At 43.6% G+C, this 19,896-nt stretch overlaps 1 protein-coding gene across 5 annotated transcripts in view; it reads right to left on the minus strand.

Annotated features, from left to right (window-relative positions):
* FAM168B (family with sequence similarity 168 member B) overlaps positions 1-18,190 on the minus strand; it is a 37,009-nt gene extending 18,819 nt beyond the window's left edge. The window contains exons 1-3 of one of the 5 annotated variants that reach the window (XM_061182991.1): positions 17,948-18,190; positions 11,191-11,271; positions 3,295-3,378 (exon numbers count right to left, since the gene is read on the minus strand). In XM_061182991.1, the coding sequence (XP_061038974.1) occupies positions 3,295-3,378; positions 11,191-11,260 (154 nt within the window). In that variant the 5' untranslated portion in view covers positions 11,261-11,271; positions 17,948-18,190. Of the gene's footprint in view, positions 1-3,294; positions 3,379-11,190; positions 11,272-11,447; positions 11,477-15,735; positions 15,755-17,856; positions 17,879-17,947 lie in introns of those variants that run through there. The other 4 variants (XM_061182995.1, XM_061182993.1, XM_061182994.1 and 1 more) reach the window with 4 other exon arrangements.
* Between the last annotated feature and the right edge of the window lie 1,706 nt (positions 18,191-19,896).

Raw genomic sequence — 19,896 nt, forward strand, 5'->3', positions numbered from 1 at the left:
CTTCTCCTAAAAATCTGAAGATCTGGCAATGCTGGGCCAGCAGTGTGGCAGCCGACAACTATCCAGCACCCATCAGTGGACACCCCTTTCAAAAAGGCAGGCCCTCTTGGCAGCCACCGTTCCCACCAAGACCACTACTCCCACCTGCCCGCCCCAGCTTCTGGGTTAGAGGAACAGCTTGAGAGCAGTCTTGGGAAAGAGGCAAGAAAGGGCCCATCTCTCTACAAGAAAGGAAACACGCGAGAGAAGAGGAATGGCACCTGTTCTGCAGGTTGGCCAGAGGAGGAAGCTATCAGACACCAGCACCAGCCCACTAAACACCAAACTTTCCCTTCAGGGGAGCACTTCACACCCTGGGCAAGGAAAACGGCTTCACCAGCCTCAAATAAACCTGAGGCTCTTTTTGTAAAAGAATAAGAAAGTTGGAAGCTTTTAGTACATTTTTACATCAATTTGTACTCCATAGAGAAAATGAGTACAAGTGAGCTACGCTGGAGAATTCTAGAACAGTGACATTTTATGGTGGTCTGCAGCATGATCACATACAGTAAAAAAACAACTAATACTTATGCAAACATAAACTTCAATCCATTCCTACCACCATATAGAAAAATTAATCCAAAATGGGTCATAAACCTAAATGTAAAACCTAAAATTATAGAACTCTAGGAGAAAACCTTTGTGATGTTGGGTTAGGCAAAGATTTCTTAGAAACGATACCAAAACCGTGATTCATAAAAGAACAAGATGATAAAGTGAACTTCATTAAATTTAAAAACTCTTGCTCTGGGCTTCCCTGGTGGCACAGTGGTTGAGAATCTGCCTGCTAATGCAGGGGACGCAGGTTCGAGCCCCGGTCCGGGAAGATCCCACATGCCGTGGAGCAACTAGGCCCATGAGCCACAACTACTGAGCCTGCGCGTCTGGGGCCTGTGCTCCGCAACAAGAGAGGCCACAATAGTGAGAGGCCCACGCACCGTGATGAAGAGTGGCCCCCGCTTGCCGCAACTAGAGAAGGCCCTCGCACAGAAACGAAGACCCAACACAGCCAAAAATAAATAAATTAATTAATTAAAAAAACAAAAACAAAAAAAACTCTTGCTCTTTTAAAGACACTGAGAAGAGCCACAGACTATGAAAATATATTTGCAAATCATATATCTAATAAAGAACTCTCAAACCCAACAATAAGAAAACAAACTTAAAAACTGACAGGCAGAAAAAGATGTACACAAACACTTAACCAAAGACACACAAGTGGCAAACAGGCACATGAAAAGATGTTCAACATTATTAGCCATTAGATAACTTCAAATTAAAACTACAGAAGATATCACTACATATTCACTAGGATGGCTAAAATTAAAACGAATGACTATATCAAGTATTAGCAAAGATATAAAGGAACTTGAACCCTCCCCCACCACTGGTGGGAACATGAAATAGCACAACTACTTTGGAAGACAGTGTGGCAGCTTCTTACAAAGTGAAACATACGCCTGCCTTAAGAGCCAGCCACTCCACTCCTCTGTATTTACTCAAGAGAAATGAAAGTGTATGTCCACATAAAGAATGTATACAAATATTCACAGCGGTTTCATGTGTAACAGCCTCAAACTGCAAACAGCCCAGATGTTCATCAACCAGTGAATGGATGAGCAATTTGTGCTATTTCTGTACAATGCAATACTACCCAACAATAATAAGAAACGAACTTCTGATGTACACTACAACATGGATGTCAAAAATTATCCTGAATGAAAGCCAGTCCCCCAAAAAGGACATTCAATATGATTCACTTACACAAAATTTTAGAAACTACATACGATCTGTAGTGAGAGAACACAGATGAGTGATTTCCTGGAGCCTAGGTGAGGTCACAAAGGGGCAGGAGAAAACTTTTGGGGACGAGGGATATGCTCAACTCTAGACTGAGAAGGTGGCATACGTCATAACAAGTACCCTTTAAATATATGCAGTTTACTGAATGTCATTCAGACCTCCAGAGAGCTGTTTTAAAAAAGTTAAACAAGATGAGATGCTTCACAAAAGGAGATGGTGGTGCCATCTGGCCCTTAAATAATCTAGTGAGTAATAACATAATACTGCTTGTCCCAGGGAAGGGATGTTCCATAACAGATCCCAAAAGATGGCACAAAGTAGCAGGTTCTCTAGTTCTTGGGAGAGAAGGAGTGTGAATATAAGCTATGCAAAAACAAAACAAAATCTCTTTTGGAAAGAACAGGTCAATGTGCCAAAGAGCTAGGGATTTAAAGTTGGGACTCTAGGCTTCACTGTGTCTTAGTCATGGGAAACCTTCATACTGCAAACATTACTCTGGTGTAAGTGCAGGGAACATGAAGTCAAGGAGAGAAAGCTTGGGAGCAGGAAGACCAAGCTAAGAAGGTCTTTCTCTGGGTGTGAGATACAGGGTGAACAAAGGCAGTCAGAGTGGGAATGGAATGGGAGTCGTGGACAGAAGGGCCACAGAAGGAAGGAGGAATTTTACGATTATCAAATTGGAAGAACGCAGGAAAAGGACACTGCTGCTGTCTCCTCTCCTGTCAAGTTAACTATGTGAGGCCAGGGGTTCTGAGGGACAAAGAAGCACCCCAACAGACCCGTGAGGCTGAGCCTTCAGATCAGAGTGTAGGCCACCACTGCTGCAGCACAATCACAAAGTCTATCCTGGGTGAATAAAGCCTGGAATGAGCCAACACCAAAATGCAGGCTCAAAGAGGAAAGTCCCATTAAAAAACACTGTCTTTACAAGGTCCAGACCCAAACAAATTCCACTTTCAATTGTACCACTGATTTATAAAATCTGAAAACTATTCTCATGCACCTTACATAGAAAATAAGACTTTCTTTTAAAGCCATAATCAAAGTGCTCAAGTTCTAGAGAGAAATCAGTTATCTCTAAAAATGTTAGCAACATGGAAATTCCACTTATTAACATGGCAACATGATCTTTTGTTTCTAATAATCAACACTATTTCATAAATACATACATGTTCTGGAACAACTAGTTACCTGTAACAAGCTATGACTGGAATGAAGATCTGTGTTGTGGAAGGACGCCAGAAATGCAATATATTGATACAAAGCTTTATGTGCAATAAGAATTAAGCTTTTATTGTACGTATTAAGAAGCCTAATTTTATGAACCAATAAATCAATTCAACCCCAAATCCCAATTCTATAACCACCTTTCTCAAAATCCATCCACTTGACCTTCTCCCCCAGCCACATGGACAAAGCACTTTTGCCACCCAGCACATACGGCCTGCATACCTGTTTGGAAGGTAGGATTTGCTCCAGGGTACATGTTGGGGGAATAGGCAGGAGCTGCTGCTGCATAGCCCATGGGGAAACCAGCTGGAGAAAAACAAAGAACAATGTGATTTTAAAACCAGGGCTCCCACAGACCCAGTCTTCCTCAGCTTCTTCACCGCAACTCCCAGACTGACTTCAGGAGCCCAACAGTGCTATGGGTGCTGAGCAGGTGGTCTCTACTTGTCTCCTCTCCTCAGAGCTGTGATGGGTCACAATCATAAACACGTCTTTTTAACCTAAGAGTATAAATGCTTACAACTTTCTACAATTAAAAAAATTTGACATAAACTGAATTAGAATGAAGAAGAAAAAAAAAAAACCTAAGCTGAAGTCAGAAAACTCCCAATTCTTCTGGCAGTTTTATTTTCGATTCTAATCACCTAATTTATTACTTAGCAAGAGTAATAAGAGTGTTGCAAGCTTCACATGCTACACGGGCTCTAACCAGCACCATACACAAATGGAACTGGGCAAAATCCACTCACACATTCCGTTTGCAAGCAACCTGACCTTTATTAACACAAATGAGGAATCCTTAATAAGACTAAACTACAACCACTAATTGATCACGTGAACACAACAGAAACATCAAGAAAGACATCAGTGTTTCAGTCAAAACCAGAAGGGCCTCAGTTATTCGCTCCAGGTCCCTCACAGCTCAGCTCGATCCATTCACCACGTGACAACGGGGCCTTAAAGAGCCTTCTCTACGTTCAGGGCACAGAGCCAAGATGACCCAGGTTTGCTAGCCTTTACTACCGACACAACTAGTTGTGAGAAGCTGTAATCCCTCCAGAAAATTCTAATCTGCAGGGTTCCAAATCAACACGGCTGAGAACCACTGTTCCCTCCCACTCGGGTCCATCTTCCCGGTCACAGTACTGTCCTCCTGAAGACGCCCCTTGGCGAGTACCATGGACTGTCTCCTCCAACATCGACTCCACCTCCCTTCTGGCAGGCAGGGGCTGGCAAGCTAAAAATTACACTGCCCAGACTCCCCCTCTTGCAAGAGATTGGAAGTGATCCCAAATCCCAATCACTTCATAAAAACAAAAACTTAAATACCACTAGCTGCGTAAAAAAGACTTAGCTTTTTATAAGAAATATACTTGCAAATTATTTAGACAAAGGGCACATACACTTAATATATAAATAACTTTTAGAGTTAAAAAAAGAAAATCCCAATAGAAAGAAAAACCAACAGAAGACATGGACAGAGAGAACTGCCAACTACCATTTCAAACTTCAGGCTGGCACAAATCCAAAAGCTGAGGACACGCTCTCTTGGCAAGGTTGTGGGGTAAACAACATCTCACACCCTTCTGGTAGGAGTGCAAAGCAGTAAAAATCCTACGCAAGAAGGGAAATCGGCAGTACCTTTAAAATTACATCTGCGTTAGAAGATGTGGTATACCTACAACGGAGTATTACTCAGCCATTAAAAAGAATGAAATGATGCCATTTACAGCAGCATGGATGGACCCGGAGATTATCATACTAAGTGAAGTATATCAGACAGAGAAAAACAAATATCATGTGGTATCGCTTAGATAAATATCATGTGGTATCGCTTATATGGAGAATCTAAAAAAAAAAAAGATACAAATGAACTTATTTACAAAACAGAAACAGACTCCCAGACTTAGAGAAAACTAAGGGTTGCCAGGGGGGAAGGGTAGAGGGGAGGGATAGATTGGGAGTTTGGGATTGACATGTACACACTGCTATATTTAAAATAGATAAGCAACAAGGACCTACTGTATAGCACAGGGAACTCTGCTCAATATTCTGTAATAACCTAAATGGGAAAAGAATTTGAGAAAGAATAGATACATGTATATGTATAAGTGAATCACTTTGCTGTACACCTGAAACTAACAGAACATTGTTAATCAACTATACTCCAATATAAAATAAAAATTAAAAAAAAGAGTAACAGGAAAAAAAAAATCACATCTGCATTTACTCTCTCCACTGGCAATCCCACCCTGAAGATAATTTTCACAAACACTATCAACTGCAGTATTACTGGAATAGCAAAAGACTTCAAACAACATACCCATGCAAAGAACTGGTTGAATAAAACTATGGAAACCCCACAAGATGAAGGATTATCTTCAGCAGTACTATGTATTATAAAATACCAATAAGAACAAGGCAAACCTTTGTGAACTGACAGGGAACAATCATTAAGTTGACAAAGCCAAGTGACCACCACCACCTGCATCTCTATTCCAGAAAACCACCTGCTGTTCAGCCGGGAGGAGGACGCGGGCGGAGAGCCTTCAGCAGCAGTGCTTTCCAGGGCCACCTCTGCCTGCCGAGGCCTCCTCTAACTGCCAGTGCTGCCCCAGGGCTCTCCAGTGAGCCGCTGACACTGCACACTCGCACCACGGTCCCGAGGCTCCCGCACCCAGTACTGCTTCCACCCCACCAGAGCCTTACAAGCGTTACCCACCCCTACACCGTCTGAACTCCTAACTCCATCTCAGTGTCCGATACCCTCGTGCAACAAAGGCGAAATTAGAATATATGGACATCGTTGGCCTGGGGGCATGATATGTCTGTGTCCCCTCCAAAATTTACATGTTGAAACCCTAATCCCCAATGTGATGATATTTGGAGATACTTAATCGTGGTAGTCATTTCACGACATATACATAGATTAAATCATCACGTACACCTTAAAAAAACCCATGTTGTACAACCTAAATACATACGGTTTTTATTTATCAATCATACCTCAGTAAAGCTGGGGGGAAAAAAAAGATCAAGCAACATGCTGTGTGGTTAACAAAGGAAGATATCAACTGGATCACCTATAATTTTTAATACACTTGTTTACTACATTCCATGAAAAAAACACTAGGAATGGCAAGACACAGGACCATATGGGTGAAAAACAAAGAAAAAGATAAACTGATAATACAGACCACGGGTGATCCACAGACTGCAGTCAGCCAACAAGGTCTTTACACTGTGTACTTCTTATGACTTAGAAAACTAGAGCTCAGGTTTGCTCCAAGCCGCCCCTGCTGTTCAGAAGAGCCGCGCGTGGGCAACATAGTCCCGGGGAGCTTTGGTCCCTCGACTAGGCCCTGCCCTTCGTGCTCCGCCTGCGGTGGGGAGGGGACTCCAGGAGGGGGAGCTGCAAAGGACTGGGTGGGGTTGCGGAGCTCCTCCTGCTGAAGTTGGGGAAGCGAGGGAGGGGATGGGGGGGTGCAGGGTCCCAGAGCTGGACCCACCGCAGTGGGGCGCAGCCTCCTAGCCTCCCCTCCCCCACCTTACAGTAGGTTCCAATAATATTTAATTGCGTCTCGGGCTCTCGGGCTTAAAACTCATCCACAGGCTCGCAGGTCCCTTGACTGCGCTCCTTCCTCTATTAGATAAAGTACAGGGGGCGGGGGGGGGGGGGGGGAACGGACACGACGACAGAGAGGGGACTGGAGGGACCCCTGAAGTGCTGGCCTCAGCTGACTAAAGAGGTCGGGACCCACGCTGTCACAGACGTCAGAGGACCCCTTAGGGCGGAATTGAGGGGGACAGTTAAGAGGTGGTCCGTGTCAAGTGAGCATGGATCACCATGGGGTGGGGAGCAGGCTGACCCCTGAGAAGTACTGTTAAAAAGATGCGTTCCTTCCTCCCCTTGAAGGATGTGGGTGGGCTTTAAGGCTCCAGTCCCCCACACACACTCTTTCCAGGTCCGACTGCACCTCTGGCGCCGGGCTTGCTAGCCTGGCTTCCAGTCCTAGAACTTGCCAGGCTCCGGGAGAGAATCTGGGCTGCTGAGACGGTCGCTGGGGGTTCAAGCTGCCCCTGGGTTTCAGAGGTGGAGGGAGGAAGGGTGAAGGTCATAGTGGGGTGGGGCAGGGAGGGGTGAGTGCCCTGGGAGACTCTAACCCCACCCCACCCCTGCCCCCTGCCGCTGACCTGGATGCCAGAGGCTGTCAGTGCCTTTGGGAGGAGCCTCTGCTTCTCCACCCCTGTGCTCAGAACCATGCCCAACCAACTCCTCATCCTCCTGCTGCTGTGCCAGGGTTTTTTTTTAAATGTTGTTCTTGGCTCATGTGGTTTTCAGTTCCCTAAACAGCAGTTTTGAGCTCTCCAAGCTATTTAAAAGTGTTCTCCTTAAAGTGAGACTAAAGCCCACTCTTCTGGAAAAACTACCTTCACTTCAGAGGAGATATTTTTTCCTCCCCGTTTTTTCCTTCTACTGCCCTCTTAACAATCAAGCCAGAGTCAAGCAGCTCTGTGAGCACTAAGCAAGATAAACACAAAGAAAATCACATCTAGCCATTTCACAGTAAAAACAAAGATATTTTAAAAGCAGCGGGGTCGGGGGGCAGGGGGGAGGGAAGGGATATACTAACTCCAAAGAAACAAAAATAATTCTGACAGAAACCGGAAGACAATACAACTGCCTTTAAAGTGCTGAGAGAAAATAACTGCCAACCTAAAACTGTATACTCAGTATGGTAGGGAAACCCCGCCCCCCCAGAAGATACATCATCAAATCCCTGGAACCTATAAATGTTACCTTATTTGGAAAAAGAGTCTTTGTAGACATAAGTTAAGGACCTTGAGATAAGATCATCGTGCATTACGGGTGGTGGGGGCCTAAACCCAATGCCAAGTGTCTGCATATGAAACAGAGACGAGAAGGAGATGATGTAACCATGGAAGTAGAAGCCGGAGTGATGCTGCCACAAGGCTATTCATGTCAAGGAATGCTGAAAGCTTCCAGAAACTTCAAGAGGCAAGAAAGGATTCTTACCTCGAGCCTCCAGAGGGTGTGAGGCCCTGCCAACACCTGAATTTTGGACTTCTGGCTCCCACAACTGTGAGAGAATAAGTTTCTGTGGTTTTTAAACCACAAACTTTGTAGCAATTTGTTATAGCAGCCACAGAAAACCAACACACTCATCAAAAATATGCTCCAAAAATGAAAGCAAAATAAAAACATTTCACAAACTAAAACAAGTCACTGCTAGCAGACATGCAGTAAAAGGGGAGAGGAGAGGAGGAGAGGGGAGGAGGGGGGAGGAGGGGAGGGGGAGGAGGGGAGGGGAATGGGGAGGGGATGAGGGGAGGGGAGGGGGATGGGGAGGGGATGAGGGGAGGGGAGGGGGATGGGGAGGGGATGAGGGGAGGGGAGGGGGAGAGGAGGGGAGGCAAGAGGGGAGGGGGAGCAAAAAGTGTTGTAATCTTTAGAGTCATCACTAAATAGCAAAAGAATTTTTCAAAAATTAAAAGAAGGAAAAATTTAATGAAAAATACTTGGTTAATCCAAAAGAAGAAAAAGAAAGTGAACAAAACAAAAAAAAACAGGTGCTATCAATTAGAAAATAACAGTAAGATGGTGCATATGAACCCAATTATTGTCATTCCTCAGTATCCTAGGGGTATTGGTTCCAGGACACAATACCCAAAATCCACGGATATGAAGGGCTGACCATATGTCAGTTACCATATTACTACAATTAAAAGATGAAGTTGTTGGGAAGTGTTTCTTTTTTCCCATTAAATGTAAATTTTAGAAAGTTATGGACAAGCCTCTCCATTTACTGGTATAAAAGTATAAAATGGTATAAAAGCACTCTCTTTCCTTGTAATGTCTTGTTAGTTTTTGGTACTGAAGTTATGCTAGCCTCAAAATTCTGTAGGCACATTATTTCGCTATGTTTAACTCCCACTCCCATTCAAAATACCTAGAGTGGTTACTAGTTCCTACACTAAACCCTTGCTGATCTAGAGAGCTTTATGAAAGTCAAGGAGACTAAAATACTAAAACCAAGAAAATAGACAAGACAGGTATAAAGAAATGGATAAAATAAGAAGAAACTATAAAATTTTAAACAGATTTAAAGTTACAGAAATTTTCTTTTAAATGTAATTTTAAGACCAAAAAACCCCTAAAAAAGTGCACATGGGAGGGAGACGCAAGAGGGAGGAGCTATGGGGATATATGTATATGTATAGCTGATTGACTTTGTTATAAAGCAGAAACTAACACACCATTGTAAAGCAATGATACTCCCATAAAGATGTTAAAAAATAAAATAAAATTTTAAAAAGTGCACAGAACTGGTATGACAGGCAACCAATGTTTCATTATATAGTCTCTCAGGTAATGCTAATACCATCAGGTTTTGCCTATTCCCTGGTTTCAGATTTACACAGGATTCTCTTCAGCTATTTAGCCTTCTGTTTAAACTAGTGTTAATATGTTAAAGACAGTAGGCCTTATCACTAAATCACCTTTTATCAATTCTGGAAAATCTTGGCACTCCTTTTCTTCTAGTCTCTCTACTTAGTCCTTCTGGAGCTTTTAATTCTCCTCAAAACTTCTCATCCTAACACCTCTATTTCTTAACCAGTCTGTTTCCCCCTTTCCTTACACTGCATTCTGGTCCTCCCTTTAGCAGTGTTTTATCTGCAGCTTAACTTGAATTTTGTTCAAACGCCTTTTTTTTTCCATTTAAGTTCCAGTTGGTTCTTTTCGATATGATTCTTTCTTCTGCATCTTCAGTAATTCTAAACATGCTTGTGTGATATGGTTTCTACCTGTTTTATTCCTGCTGTCTGTCATGACTGGTGACTCTGACATGACGAATAACATCACAGTGCTCTGTAATAATTTTGACTTGTTAACAGGCAGAACTTTGTGGGAAACCCACACAACCTGGGTTGAGAACATTTGCCTCCACAGCAGTTCTGCACCTGCTGCTGTCAGGTGCTCCACGGAATAGTGCCGCCTAGAGACTATTTTTTTATGTTAGTTTCTCGATGTATGGACCCCCTGGGAAGGACAAGTAATTCAAAGTAGAGCCTGAAACATCCCTGAATAGTTACAAATTCTTAGAAAAGAGTTCTCCCTTCCCAGAGCCCAAGCGGAAACTGAACTTCCCCGTGGAGCCAGTGCATGGATTGTTTAGCCTACCTCTCCAATGGGAGTATCACCCTCTGGAGGAATCAGACTGATGAGGGGTCCCACTCCAACTCCCAGCCTTACAAGGGCCAAAGGCCTCAATTTCTGTCCCCAAATGGGTTGCTAAAACCCACAAATAACAAATGCCCCCAGGACAGGCACATCAGCTCAATGGCCAAATGCTCTGGTTTTTATGTTGCTTTCATATTCAGCTGCAGAAATCTCTTCCTTTCTTGCAAGTTCAGTTAAACGTTTTTGAAATGTTTTATTCAATTTTCCAGGGGTTTTTAGCAACAGGGTTTTAAGAGTATCTGTTCCACCATATTATCTAAACCCACAATTGTAATACTTCAAATAACTATTCCTTTCAATTAGGACAACAATTTGCTATTTTTGACCACCAACTCCTATTCCCCCAAATTGTGCTTCACCCCCTCCATCACAGCCCATGTTGGAGTAGCAGACTTCAGTAAGGTGGGGAACATGACTCAGGCCTAAATGCATCAGCAGACTCCCCCCCTGGCCCCGGGTGCTGGCGTGGAGGGAACAAGATGAGACCAGAGCCAGAGCCAGAGACAGATGAAGAGACTCACAGCCAAGGGGGGGGGGGGGGGCGGTGCTGAGCACCACAGAACCACAATGGGGAGAAGTGTGACCTGTGACCCACACTGAGAGGACACTGAGGAAGTGAAGCTGAGCACAGGAAGCAGAGAAACTAGACGCCAGTCCCCACCCTTGAAGCCACCAGATCAGCCTCTGACCAAAGCCAGACCAAGCTCCTGAATTTTCAATTCCATGAGCCAATACATTTTCTTCCCTATCTAAGCCACTTGAGCTGGGTTTGTCCATCGAAAGCATTCTTAGTGACACAGAAATTCACCACGTGTTCAAAGTTCAATAATGGAAACAAAATTTTACTTGCTTACCTGGATAACCAATTCCTTTGGCATTTGCATAGGGAACCCCAGAAGAACCCGGGCTATAAACAGGATTCATGATTTCAAGAACTAAAAAGGGAAAAAAAGTGATTTAGCCAAGCACTTTTGTTCTCAGGTTTTTCTCCTTCATCAGTCTCAAAAGAACAAGAGTCCTTTCTCTAGTATATTATAAAACAAGGCATTTCATGCTGCTGCCAACCAACAGAGAACAGAAAAGGAACGCCAAAGTCCTAATGGGTGCTCACCAGAACACTACAGGCTTCCGTTTATAACTCTCTTCGGTCCATCAGAAGCTAAGGGAAAAAAGTGTTCTCTGTGTCCGTGCTTAAAACCGTGAAAAAATACCTATAAATAATCTAAATGTCCTTATAACAGAGAACAGTCTTAACCAGATCTATCCAGAGCATGAAATAGCATGCAGCTGCTTTTTAAAGTATTTAAAAATACAGATTAACATCATGTTAATTGGGGAAAAAAACGGTACAATACTGTAATGCACTATGCTCCCAAATTTGCACCTACACATATGGGCATGTGCACCTCTAGCACAAACAGAAAAAAGTCTGGGAGGAAATTAAAATATGAACAGTGATTGCCTCTAGATGGTGTGGTTTAGTGTTCATTTTGCACTTTTCTCTATTTCTGAAATAACTTAGGTTAAATATATGTCTATTTCCTAAAAAAAGACAAATTAACACAGCCCAGCAACTCTATTTACCCATTCTATAATTCCCAACCTTTTTTGCCTGAAAAGTTCACGAACTTGCAGAGCTACAACCATGGTTTTATCCCTTCCTCTGAATTTTATCACCCAGTGTATTCTTAAAGTGTGAGCTTAATTAAGACTATTCAGTATTCCCTGACTTATGTGGTAGTTAAGGACAAAGGGGATCTTAAATTTAAAAATAAAAACAGCAATGGGGGGGGGGGGCAACAGGTATATGGGAACTCTGCACTTTCTGCTCAGTTTTGCTGTGAACCTAAAACTGCTCTTTAAAAAAAGTCTATTTAAAAAGAAAAACAGGCAGTTCCCTGGTGGCATAGTGGTTAGGATTCCAGACTTTCACTGCCGTGGCCGGGGTTCAATCCCTGTTTGGGGAACTGAGATCCTGCAAGTTGTGTGGCATGGCCAAAAAAAAAAAAAAAGAAACAAAAGAAAAACATAAAATGTACATGTATTTGCTTTAATGTCTGCCTTCCCCACCACATCCTCAGCTAGAATGTAGATAGGGAACTGGAACTTAGCCCTATTTGCAGTAACTTCAGCCCCAATAACAATGTCTTACACAAAAAAAGGTGCAACTACCTGCTGACTTTCTAAAAAACACATGCACCTCAAAACACTCTAGGTATCAAATTCCATTACAAAGGCAAAATGCAAAAACAAACCACTTCATATTTTCAGCTCACCTGACTCAGAATATTTACAACCAAGCAGTTCAGTAGAAACTATACCTGGTTAAGTCCTTAGCCTTTGTAACAAATTCTAAAGTAGAAATAAATTGGGGATATCAGTGATTGCTATTGATACTCATTACCTAAGTAATTATCTTATTTCTTTTTTTTAATTTTTATTTATTTATTTATTTATTTTTGGCTGCGTTGGGTCTTTGTTGTTGCATGTGGGCTTTCTCTAGTTGCAGCGCGCGGGGCCTACTCTTTGTTGCGGTGCACGGGCTTCTCATAGCGGTGGCTTCTCTTGTTGTGGAGCACGGGCTCTAGGCACACGGGCTTCAGTAGTTGTGGCTCACGGGCTCAGTAGTTGTGGCTTACAGGCTCTAGAGCGCAGGCTCAGTAGTTGTGGTGCACAGGCTTAGTTGCTCTGCGGCATGTGGGATCTTCCCGGACCAGGGCTCAAACCGGTGTTCGCTGCACTGGCAGGCGGATTCTTAACCATTGTGCCACCAGGGAAGCCCTATCTTATTTCTTTAACTTCCAAACCAAAAGGCAGAGATACTTTTTGATGCCATGACATCCAGAACCACAGCTAAGAGAGAAGTCTAGATCAGTGCTGTGCAACAGTACTTTCTACAAGGATGAAGATGTTCTCTATCTGTGCTGTCCAATATAGCATCCGTTAGCTCCAAGTAAACACTGAGCACCTGAAAAATGTGGTTAGAACAGGATCTGATTTTTTAGTTTATTTAACTTCAATCTAAATCTAAATAGTCACGTGTGGCTACAGGCTACCACCCTGGACAATGCAGATCTACAGAACAGACTACAAAAAAACAAGGATAGGAAGTAGACATGAGAATCAACTGTATTTTACACCACAGTTTAAGAATAAACAAATTGGTAACTGCTAATCCCCATTTTCCTGCACTTTTAACCCATTTTTGGTGGACCTGCGACATGAGACTGTGGAGGTCTTCACATATTTCATCTACTTCTCTGGTTCGACTCCCATCTCTGGAGAAGTGAATACTTCCCAAAACTCTCCTTCTCTATTCTGTGCCAGGATGTAATTTCATTTTCTTAATTGAATTCAAGGTAAGTAAAGCACTACGCAAAGGCCACAGGGGAAAAAAAGTCGCAGCCCCTGCTCTGAGTTTACAATCTAGAAAAATATTGTCCAACAGAACTTTCTATGAAGATGGAAATGTATGTCTGCTCTGTCCACAAAGAGTAGTCACTAACGGCTACTGAACACCTGAAATACGGCTAGCACGACCAAGGAACTACATGTTTAACTTTAATTTTAATTGAACAGTCACATGTAGGTGATGGCTACTGTATTGGACAACAGAGGCCTGTAAGACAGAAGACATAAATAATGGTGATTCAGGCCAAAGGGTGTTAAGTGCCATAAAGGAATAAAGTGTTCTGAGGGTTGAGTGGGGAGAGCAAAAATTCAAGGAGGAAGAAAGGAACGGTCAGGAATAACTTGGATTACGGAGGTACTGTTTCCAATAAGCTCTAAACAGGTAGGATCTTGAAATGCCACAGAAATTAGAAAATGCAAGATGCACTCTTTAGGGACACTACAACTGGGCTTGTTTGGAGCTTAGGCTACATGTAGGGAATCAGCAAAGATGATTATGGAGACATAGGTTAGACTGAAACCGTGTGGGGACCCTTAAATGTGGGGCTGAGCAGGAGATGTCACCTGGTAGGCATGAAGCCGATGAACAGCGTAGCGTAGCAGTTAAACACAGGAATTACCATTTGACCTGGCAATTCCACTCCTAGGTATATACCCAAGACAAGTGAAAACATACATCCATACAAAAACTTGTACATGAAAGTTTATAACAGCATTATTCATAACAGCCAGGAACTGCAGACAACTCCAATGAAGCAATGAATACCACAAGGCTCTCCTTTCATGACCTGACTTACATCTAAACCAGCAATACAATCCTACTCCACATTTGCCACTAAAAAATGTATAAAATTGCATTTGAATTCTAAATACCATAAGTTCCAAATTAACCAGAAGTTATGTTTCCTGAAGCACTTATACTTCCCAAGAGGCTAATAATAACTATTTCCTAAAGTGATTAAGAAGTCATAATTAAAAATTATAGGTTAAAAAAATAACAGGATTAACAAAAGAAAATGTTTGTACAACTTCTGTGAACAACTGTCATACAGCTTTTTAAATTACTTGTTCGTATGATGAGAGATTCCCCAAAGATCATGAGCCTCAAGGGCAGGGAAAATACCTTATTCAGCCCTGTCCCCCTGCATCTCACTAGTGCTTGGTCCAGATATAGCTCATAAATATTTTCTGAATGTTCTTTAATAAAAGAACTGTCCAATGGAAAATATAGGACTCTTCGTAGCAATAAATACGAAGTTGAGACATTTATTTAAAATCTAATTCAGAATTGTTGAAACATATCTGTTACTGATTAGTGGATATGAACGCTGAACCCACTGACCAATCTTAACATCACTAACAGTCAAACTACTTATTATCTGCATCCTCATATGATGGAATTACTCTGCATCATCTGAGGTGTACTGCGACTAAAACACTAAAATCTGAATCCAATGCAGCCTATACATCTACCTCCCAGGTTACAGAAAAAGGCAGGAGTTAGAGGAATATGCTGAACACCATGAAGCAATCAGACAAAGCCAAAAGGAGGGCATTCTAGAGGACAAGGGGGTCCAGTTTCTTCACTAAGTCAATGGTCTGGGAAAAGGTGGAGGGTGGAGAGAAGAATAGTTCTAGATTAAGACAGATTTAATAAAGGCCATAAGAGACTTTTGTTTGGATCCTGATTTTAAGACGGAAAAAACTGTAAAAAGGTTATTTTAAGGATTTGAGGATACAAATGAATATGGGCTAGGTATCAAACAGCATTAAACAAACATTAATTTTGTTACATGTGATAATAGTATTTTGGTTATGTAAAGATGCATCAATTTTTAAAAGTACGTATTAAACTATGTAAGGATAAAAATGACATGAAGTCGTAATCTAAAATATTTCTACATAAAAGGAATTGAGATATTGGGTATATAGCTGTACGCTGTATTTTTATACTTTTTAAATAATGAAAAATTAAGGAAAAAACCCACCATCACCACTCTGCCTGGGATTCTAGTGCCACTGGCCACCCAGAAACCACCAATTTCCCAGTCTGATTTGGTATGGGCCGAAGATCACAATTCCAAGGCTAGATCCTAAGGGTATCACTTTTTTTTTTTTTTTTTTTTTTTTTAAGTTTCTCATTTGTAATGACTCAAATGTCAGAATCCCTATGGGTGGTTTGACACCTGCAGCAAAATAAGTAAGTCTCAGATTTACCTTTAAAAAAGAAGACGACAGCAAAAATTTCTCAATTTGAAAATCCAGTAACAATCAGAGGGAAAGTATATTTAAGACCCATCACTGTACTTCTCTCTAGTGTCAAAATACACCATGACCTAAACAAAGTTCCCACACAAAATAGTAATTCTAAAACTTTAAAGGCCTTGTCTTAGTATTTCATATCAAGAAAATTAATGTCGAGGGGCTTAAATTCTCTCTCAGACAGCAATATACAAGATAAAATCCCTTTACTACAATCTAAACTGGAAATTCTCGGTAACATCTGATAACATCAAGAGTATATAATAAGATAAAATTCTAAACTCCCCCAAACTCTACCTTCACTATCAAGGTTTGCAATCTATTGCAAAATTCACATTTTTTTGCACAGAACAACTGGCGAGACTTCAATGATACAGACATAAAGTGGAGCACAGACACAAGAAAAGCAACCATTAACTCCAGTACACTGGTGTACTGTTGCTTTAAAATTGCTCTCAACTGATCCAGAAAAAGAAGCTGTTTACATAAGACAAGTCTGGTAGACAAAAATTTGCCTGTAAACTACAGAACCTAAAAAAACTTAAAATATTCTTTAATTGCACTTGTTTTCTTTTTTAATACTTCTAATCCTCTACCTCTGTGGCATTACCCTACACCTTTTCCCCATGTTTGAAAAGTCAAATAATTGACATCACAATTCTGTCTAACCTTAAAATGGAAATGAGCTGAAAGGCAGCTGTAGAGCAGAATACTAACTAAAAATCCTAACAAGTATATCAGGGACTGATAGGAGGGCAGAGGCAGTAATAGCAACAGCAGCAGGTGGTGCTTCCTCCTTCCTCCTGGGTTGCAGGCACTTGCCTTACACACAGCCCAATCCTTCCACTATTCCCAAGGGCTGGAGGCAGGAAGAGGGGACGCTCCCTGCTCGGTCTGTCCAGTGACTGCAGCACAGAACCTAGAGGAAGCCTGCAGTCTCCAACTCTTAAAGCCTGCATTTAGTCACAAACGCGACTAAACAAAAGTAACTATGCGAACACTCGCACTAAAGCAAGCCCGATTTATAAAGCTTAAAAGAGACAAAAAAAACTTCGCAGTGTGCAGCACAGTACCTTCAACAGTAGAAAAATTAACCTTTAATTGTTCAATTCTTGGCTGTCAAAGCAAAAATAATCCACTACTTGTTTATTTACCAAAGTTCTAAAATGTGTCCCTACTATTATTGTCAAGTTTTTCATAGACTATTTGAAAAAATCATCTGAAATTACACAAGGATGATTTAAGAACTTGAGGGGAAACTAGACAAAGCTTTTCATTTAAAAAATTGTTTTGCTTGGCAAAACACTACAAAATACTTTTATGTATGACTTTAATGAAGCATTAACTCATACAACCCATTAGACACATGCTTATATACACTATAAAAAAAGACGACCCCGTTTGGGGGTACGTTGTAAAGGCGCATCTCTCTCTCTCAAAGTTAACCCAGAATGGGCCACGACACGTCCTTTCTGAAGAAAACACTGAACCCGTTCCAGCTAAGCTTCTGCCGGGCAAATGGAATAATGTTTACTCTGTGAGTAGACAAAGTGAATAGTTTACACACTGGAAATGATGAAAATCCTAAGAACCTTAAACCTAAGTTACCGAAACACCACCCCACTGCTTCCCCATTTCTTGCTCATTTTCCTGATCTAATCACCTGGACCTTAAAAAGACCCAGAGAACATTCTTGTGCAACGAACGCCCCTCTCACCGGCCCCCAGGCAGCGTCCCCGCCGCCCACGCCGCACCAGCCCGCGCGCCCGGTCGCCCAGCTCCGCCTCCCTCGGGCCTCACCGGCCCGCCCTGCCCCGCGCGGGACAAAGCACCGCCGCGGGCCCGACCTTGGCGCCGCCCAGGTCGGCCGCACAAAGCGCCGCACTTCCGGCAGCGCAAGCCGCCGCCGAGCCCCTCGCGCGCCCCGCCCGCACTCACGGCGCCGCGGCGGCGGCCTGGGCCTCGGTGACCAGCGCTCGCCGGCCCGGGGCGGGCACGGCGGTCGGGCTCGGCGAGGGGCGCGCGCCGCGGAGGCCTGCTCCGATGCGGGGCTGAGCCGCGAGGCCCCGGTTGCCGCCGCCGCCTCCCCGGCCCGCGTTCCCGCTCGCCCCTCTCGGCCCGGTCCGCCTCTTCGCAGCCCGCGCTCCCAGCCAACGCTGCGCAGCCGCCGAGCTCCAACCTCACTTCCGCCTGGAGCCCGCCGCGGCGGGGGCGCGCCGACACGTGACCTCACGGCACCTTCCGGGCTTGGAGCTGGCGTGCGCGCTCCCGCCGGCGTCCGAGAAGCGCCCGGATGTGGAGGCGGTGGGGAGCTTCGCGGCGCGGAGATCCTCCGGCCGAGTCCTCGGGGTCTCGGAAGTTGGAGGTTGGAGAGCTGAGTGCCTGAGAGGTCACCGGCGCCTGGGGCGTACCTGTTGACTTTTTCGAACAAACGCTCATGTTTTTGCTCACGCTATCTTTGCGCGCTTCGTGCAGTGTGGAAAGAACACAGTGGAACATAATTATAGGGTTTTATTAACTTCTTAAGAAAAAAATGTATTCGGTTTCGTATTTTCAAACAGCGCCGCACTACAGGGACCCTCGTGTAAATGCTGCCGCGGCGAAGGGTGTGCGCCTCTCCCGACTGTCGGGCTCCGCGCCCCTGGCCGGGGTGGTCGGGTGGCCTCCGGCGGGGTGGTCGGAGGAGCGGGAAGGCCCCGCTGCCGGCCGGGCGGCTTGGGGCTCGGCGCTGGGACCGCCCGAGCTCGCGGAGCCGCCACGCTGGCCGCCCGCGTGCTCCGGCGCTCTTTGCGTTCGCTGTTTTCGATACTCTGCATTCATTAAGTCACTTAATACTCATAATAAGTCGTTTTACAAATGAGGAAATGAAGGCACGAAGAGGTTGACAACGTTCTTCGAGAGCACACAACTCCTAGGAAGGCGACCCGGGATTGAAACCCCAACGTCTGGCTTCAGAGCACTTGCTCTGAAAGAGGGAGTTCTGGCTTTGCACTTTCCCAGAGCTGCTCTTGCTGTCTCTGCAACGTTACTTGGACCCACAGGTTCCCTGTGTGAGCTGAGAGCCGATGGGTCTGCCTTGGAGAAAGGTGAAGGAATCCTGTGGCCTGTACTCAGCAGGAAGAATCCAGGCAGTCTACCTTGCCCTGACCAAGCTGAGAACATCTGCTATGGTTCCTAAAGACTTTTTACTTGGCATCTCTAAGATTTCAGTGCAGGTTAAAATAGTTGTAAAGGACTTGATTTTTGGCACGCTATAAGTGATGAAGGTTTTAAATAAAACTGGATGTTATTCTTTAAAACATACCCACCATGGTGATTCGATTCCCACTATTTTCCATTTTAAAAATACATGAATAAGTTCTGGGCTTCCCTGGTGGCGCAGTGGTTAAGAATCCCCCTGCCAATGCAGGGACACGGGTTTGAACCCTGGTCCTGGAAGATCCCACATGCTGCAGAGCAGCTAAGCCCATGAGCCAAAACTACTGAAGCCCCTGCGCCTAGAGCCCATGCTGTGCAGCAAGAGAAGCCACCACAATGAGAAGCCCGCTCGCTGCAACTAGAGAAAGCCCGCCGGCAGCAACGAAGACCCAATGCAGCCAAAATAAATAAATAAAACTAATTAATTTTAAAAAATACATGAATAAGTTCTGTAACAGTATGAAATTCCATTCTTGCTTTTTCTCCTTAAACTCCTGCTTCCATACCACTGCCCCCGGAGAATTTAACCCTAATATATTTGTGTGTTGAGCGTCTTTATTTTTTTTAAGTCACTTGTATCTGTCAGGATAGCTAGGAAATGCTGCAGTAACAAGCCCCAAATCTCAGTGTCTTCACACAATAGAGGTTTATTTCTCACTTAGTCAACAGATCTAAAGCAAGTGGAATCA

The sequence above is a fragment of the Eubalaena glacialis genome, chromosome 1 (genome assembly GCF_028564815.1).
Source record: "Eubalaena glacialis isolate mEubGla1 chromosome 1, mEubGla1.1.hap2.+ XY, whole genome shotgun sequence".
Lineage (NCBI taxonomy): Eukaryota > Metazoa > Chordata > Mammalia > Artiodactyla > Balaenidae > Eubalaena > Eubalaena glacialis.